The following is a 2,240-nucleotide window of genomic DNA, read 5'->3' as shown; positions in this document are numbered from 1 at the left end:
ACAATTTGGGTTCTTGTGGCATTTACATACTAGGTATGCACATATAGTTCGTTCTATTTTCAAAAGTGAGGTGTCAAATGACAGGGCTTGGCCTGCAGATGTGCAGTAATGTTTTATTTTTTTGTAAAGACTTGCCTTCTATTACAACTTTTATTAAAATTTTTTAATAAGTTAAATGAAATCGATATTATAATATGGGTATCCATTGAAATGGTTTTGAAAAAGCGTTACTTCTAAACGACACGTATTCACTTTAATTAAGGGGATAAGGTAACGGAAATAAAAGAATGTAATCAGAACAAATCACAGATCGACAATGTATGTATTTGCAATAAAATTACAAATACGATGTCGTAAACATTTGGTTTGAAACAGTTATTATTTGAGTTTAACTAAACAGGTGGCAACCCTCTTCAAATATTTATAAGCTGTAACCTTCTTAAACCTCTGAGTCCCATATGGTGATACCTATTTATTTCAATTACCTAATTCCCTTAATACAAATGGAATTCTTTTTTTTAATTAGGAGGCAACCCTGCTGTATGTAGTTAAGAAATAAACTCTTTTAACATTCGATTGATACCAATATTTTAAGAATTATAATTTGTAATGCGAAACATGACTTTTTGTCATATTTCTGAACCAATTTGTAAAAATATAAATTAGAACTGTTTCTGAAACTAACATTAGGTATAATTTAATGCATTACGTTAATATAAACTATACATATGTTTATTGGCTTTACGGATTTCTGTAAAAATCGGAAAACCTATGGATAAAGAAAAGAAGTGTATAGCCAAAATTTTTCTTTACGAAATTCTGTACAAACAGTGTATGGAGAATTTCATTGGCTTTCGTTTGCCGTTTTTATATTAAGCTTTTTAAATTGGTTCGCAAGATATACGTGCTTAAAAGGAACCAATTTCTGCTTAAAGCTGAATAACGGTGAATTACAAATATCTCGAAAATGTATCCATAGACAAAAAAATTAACCCGAATTTCGGAATCACCGAGCAATTCTACATAGAAATTGGAAGTGGCGTCTGGAGACCAAAAACCAAATTAAAATTTGTGATCCAGTGTTATGTTTACTTGTTTGATTGTTTATAATTGCTTGAATATTTCTAATTATATGATTATTTTTAATTATTTTTCCAAATAGATAAAGCTGTCTTTGGCAGGCAAATTTTTATAAGTTAGTATTCATTAACTGAAACCAAATTCACTGTACGAATAAATACTTGTACTGTAGTTTATAAGTAAGTAATGATTTCTTACAGACATTGTCAGGCGTGTTTTATATTTTGTATTTTTGTATTTTAAATACCTAGCATCTCTGTCTATACTTTTAGTGCACTCATTGAACAGGCCTATTAAGTTAGTTTATAACTAATAGCTTTTGCTGAAGAATACTCGCAGTTCAGAAGCATTGTTATACTTACTTCTATTACAACACAGCTTATGGACTGATTCCAAAAATATGTCCTCTCTTTAGATGCTCTCCATAGGAACAAAGTTTTTATATAGTAACTTTTTAGGTTACTCATGTTCTGGTGCCTATCTCGAAATTTTTTCATAATCCTTAATGCATTCTTTAAGCTTTTCTTATCCTTTATAATATCATGCTCAAGAGAGTCATAGGATGCTCGAAAAGAAATTTCTCTTGGTGTGTTCTTCAGCGGCTTCGGAATGGCATCCCAATCGCCCGTAATTGTGTTTAATAAAGCTTGTGAGGAGCTCAAAACAATTGCTGGAACGAAATCTACTGAATATTTATATGGATTATTCATAAATATCGTATGCGCTGGACCTTGCTTTCTATATGTTATAGCTGAAGCGACATTTTCATATATAACTTGTTTATTTAGATCGCTTAAGGCTTTTGTAAAGCGGCTTTCCAACCAACTTTGCAGAAGTCGAACCGAAAGAAAGTTTTTCTCAGTAACCCATTTTTTTAATTGTTTATAGCTTTCGGCATGTTGTTTTTGGTTTGCAATTGTGTGAAATACGTTTGTAAAATCAAGTATGACATTTCCGGGTACCCTTTGGTCCCTCAGTAAAATTATGCGCTTATATTCCGGCAACTTGAGACGGAAGACTAGGTCGTATTCATCAGGATATTTTACTTTCAGATTGTCGCCATAACTCCCTGGAAATGTAAAAAAAAATAGAAAGAAAGCTAATCAAATTTTCATTTTTCGAAAGAACATCTTGTAACGTAGCTTTGCCTACGCCACAAT

At 31.5% G+C, this 2,240-nt stretch overlaps 1 protein-coding gene across 1 annotated transcript; it reads right to left on the bottom strand.

Annotated features, from left to right (window-relative positions):
- Positions 1-1,442: 1,442 nt before the first annotated feature.
- On the bottom strand, positions 1,443-2,149 carry LOC118744118 (the record flags this gene model as incomplete). Its single annotated transcript, XM_036476850.1, is given in 1 exon segment — positions 1,443-2,149. A coding segment is annotated over 1 exon segment (707 nt), but the record flags the coding sequence as incomplete, so codon positions are not given.
- Positions 2,150-2,240: the final 91 nt, after the last annotated feature.

The sequence above is a fragment of the Rhagoletis pomonella genome, unplaced genomic scaffold (genome assembly GCF_013731165.1).
Source record: "Rhagoletis pomonella isolate Grant_MI unplaced genomic scaffold, Rhpom_1.0 Rhpom_scaffold_00008, whole genome shotgun sequence".
NCBI lineage: Eukaryota > Metazoa > Arthropoda > Insecta > Diptera > Tephritidae > Rhagoletis > Rhagoletis pomonella.
The sequence above is the reverse complement of the archived record's forward strand: the minus strand, read 5'-3'. Positions and strand labels throughout refer to the sequence as shown.